Source organism: Benincasa hispida, chromosome 4 (genome assembly GCF_027475165.1).
Source record: "Benincasa hispida cultivar pf3 chromosome 4, pf3_genome.v1.1, whole genome shotgun sequence".
In the NCBI taxonomy this organism is placed as follows: Eukaryota; Viridiplantae; Streptophyta; class Magnoliopsida; order Cucurbitales; family Cucurbitaceae; genus Benincasa; species Benincasa hispida.
The window spans coordinates 14,990,389-14,993,224 of record NC_143481.1 but is presented as its reverse complement, the minus strand read 5'-3'; the positions used below and the strand labels follow the sequence as shown (position 1 = coordinate 14,993,224).

Below are 2,836 nucleotides of genomic sequence, written 5' to 3'. Positions count from 1 at the left end.
TCTTTTCTTGAAGCTTCTGGTGCTCTCCTAAGCTTACCGGAACGATCTATCGACACCACCTTCTCTCTCGCATCCGCCTTAAAATGAAAGAAAACTATGAACAAAGATGAGCGAACTGAAGTATGAAATCTCTAACTGCTGAACCCCTTTTCCAAAGGATCCCTCTGGTGTTTATAGAACATCCAAGGTGAACGGTGGCTTCTCTTTCATGATTGTACAGATGGGATGGATTTAATTCCTGACTGATGTGTAGAATATTTATCACCGAAAAGCTGAATGTACTTGTGATCGTTATCGGCTGTCAACTTAATTCGAATTTGACTATCATCAGCTTTTTGTCCCATCGCGATTAATTAGCCTTTCACCCAGATACGCCCATCATGTTGTGCTGACTAAGTTGCAGCAATCCTTCTTGGGCAAATGTTTGCAAACACAATCATCGCAAAGCCTTGCGGTGAAGTTGCGCTCGACCAATGATTTCCTATGATCGCAATTCTTGCATTGCGTGAGCGCATATTCTGCATAAAAACACTAAAATCAACCGTTCCTATGCATTGAACGCATGCGATCTTAATATTATGAAACTGATGCTTGATGGATGCAATTTAACATGTTTTATCATGCAATCCAACATTGTTTAAGAACGTAGCACTATGATAACGTGCATTTCTACCCGTTATCAACATGTGTGACTTTGATGTAATTCTGAACATGGATTGGGTGGTTGCCAATCATGCTTGTATAGACTGTTCTCGTAAGGAGGTGACAGTAGTTTTGCCCAAGGTGATTTTAGCGGTAAAGGCCAAGAGGTTGATTAACCAAGGTGTCTGGAGTATCTTGGCTAGCGTAGTTGACACAAGAGAAACCGAGATTGCTCTAACCTCTGAGCCAGTTGAAAGCGATTATCCTGATGTGTTTCCAAAAGAACTTCCAGGGTTGCCTCCACCAAGGGAGATTAATTTTGCGATCGAACTGAAGCTGGGCACTATTCCCATATCCAAAGCTCCATACAGAATGGCTCTGGCCAAATTGAAAGAACTAAAGGTCCAGTTGCAGGAACTGCTTGATAAAGGGTTCATACGACCCAGTGTTTCTCCGTAGGGTGCACCAGTGTTGTTTGTGAAGAAAAAGGATGGATCGTTACGTTTATGCATAGACTATAGGGAGTTAAATAAGGTGACCATCAAGAACAAGTACCCACTCCCTAGGATCGATGACCTATTTGACCAGTTATAGGGTGCTACTGTATTTTCCAAGATTGACCTACGGCTAGGTTACCATCAGTTGAGGATCAGGGATAGTGATATCCCGAAGACTGCATTCCGATCCAGATACGGGCATAACGAGTTCATTGTAATGTCTTTTGGTTTGACCAATGCTCTAGTGGTATTCATGGATTTGATGAACAGGGTGTTTAGAGATTTCCTGGACACCTTTGTAATTGTTTTCATTGATGACATCTTGGTTTATTCCAAGACAGAGGCGAAACACGACGAACATTTTCGGAAGGTCCTAGGAACGCTGAAGGAAAACAAACTGTATGTAAAGTTTCTAAGTGCGAGTTCTGGCTACAAAAAGTGTCCTTGCTTGGGCATGTGGTGCCGAAGGTCGGGGTTTCAGTGGATCTAGCTAAGATTGAGGCCGTTACAAATTGGCCCCACCCTACAACGATCAGCGAGGTGCGCAATTTCCTGGGGTTGGCTGGGTACTATCGTAGGTTTGTAGAGAATTTCTCTAGCATGGCCACATCGTTGACTCAGCTAACCCGAAAAGGAGCTTCGTTTATTTGGAGCAAAGCTTGTGAGGACAATTTTTAGGACCTTAAACAGAGGTTGGTTTTAGCACCGATTCTCACAATACCAGATGGTTTCGGGAATTTCATGATCTACAGTGATGCTTCTAAGAAGGGTTTGGGTTGTATGCTTATGCAGCATGGTAGAGTGGTCGTCTATGCCTCCCGCTAGTTGAAAAACCATGAGCGAAACTATCCTACTCACGACTTGGAACTGGTAGTGGTGGTGTTCGCCACGAAGAACTGGGGGCACTATTTATATGGGGAAATCTAGGTTTTCATTGACCACAAGAGTCTGAAATACTTCTTCGCCCAAAAAGAGTTGAACATGAAATAGCGTAGGTGACTCGAGTTAATAAAGGATTACGACTGCGAGATGCTCTACCACCTAGGTAAGGCGAATGTGGTAGACGATGCCCTCAGTCAGAAGACCACTCATTCGATCGCCTTGATCACTAAGCAGGTTTAGTTGTGTAAGGATCTGGAGTGAGCAGAGATTGAGGTGGTAGTGGGGGAAGTCACTTCGCAACTAGCTCAATTGACAGTGCAACCAACCTTGAGGTAGAGGATTATTATTGTATAGCAGGGTGATCCGGACCTGGTTCAGAAATGTTACAAGGTAGGGTTGGGCCAGGCCAGTGAATTTTTTGTGTCGGTGGACTAGGGCCTTCTGTATCAGGGACGGTTATACTTTCCAGCAGATGATGGCCTGAAGGGGGAATTGTTGACAGAAGCTCACAACTCTCCATTCTCGATGCAACCAGGTAGTACTAAAATATACCCAGATTTGAAGCAGTATTACTAGTGGCTCAATATGAAAAGAGAGATAGCTGACTATGTCAGCAGATGTTTAGTTTGTCAGGAGGTAAAGGCCCCAAGGTAGAAGATAGTAGGCTTGGTACAACCATTGAATGTGTCTGAATAAAAGTGGGAGAGCATGTCCCTGGATTTCATTACGGGTTTCCCCAAGAAAACGAAGGGCTTCTTAGTGATTTGGGTTTTGATAGACAAACTCAACAAGGTGGCGCATTTTATTCCATGGAA

The 2,836-nt window shown here is 43.7% G+C and overlaps 1 protein-coding gene across 1 annotated transcript; it reads left to right on the top strand.

Moving 5' to 3' along the window:
- Positions 1–711: 711 nt before the first annotated feature.
- On the top strand, positions 712–1,101 carry LOC150036517 (uncharacterized). Its single transcript, XM_090313154.1, has one exon. It carries the CDS (start codon positions 712–714, stop codon positions 1,099–1,101), a length of 390 nt encoding a protein of 129 aa, XP_090169280.1.
- The last annotated feature ends 1,735 nt before the right edge of the window (positions 1,102–2,836 follow it).

Coding starts and splice junctions, on each gene's coding strand:
- LOC150036517 (XM_090313154.1), top strand. CDS start 712: ATGGATTGGGTGGTTGCCAATCATGCTTGTATAGACTGTTCTCGTAAG.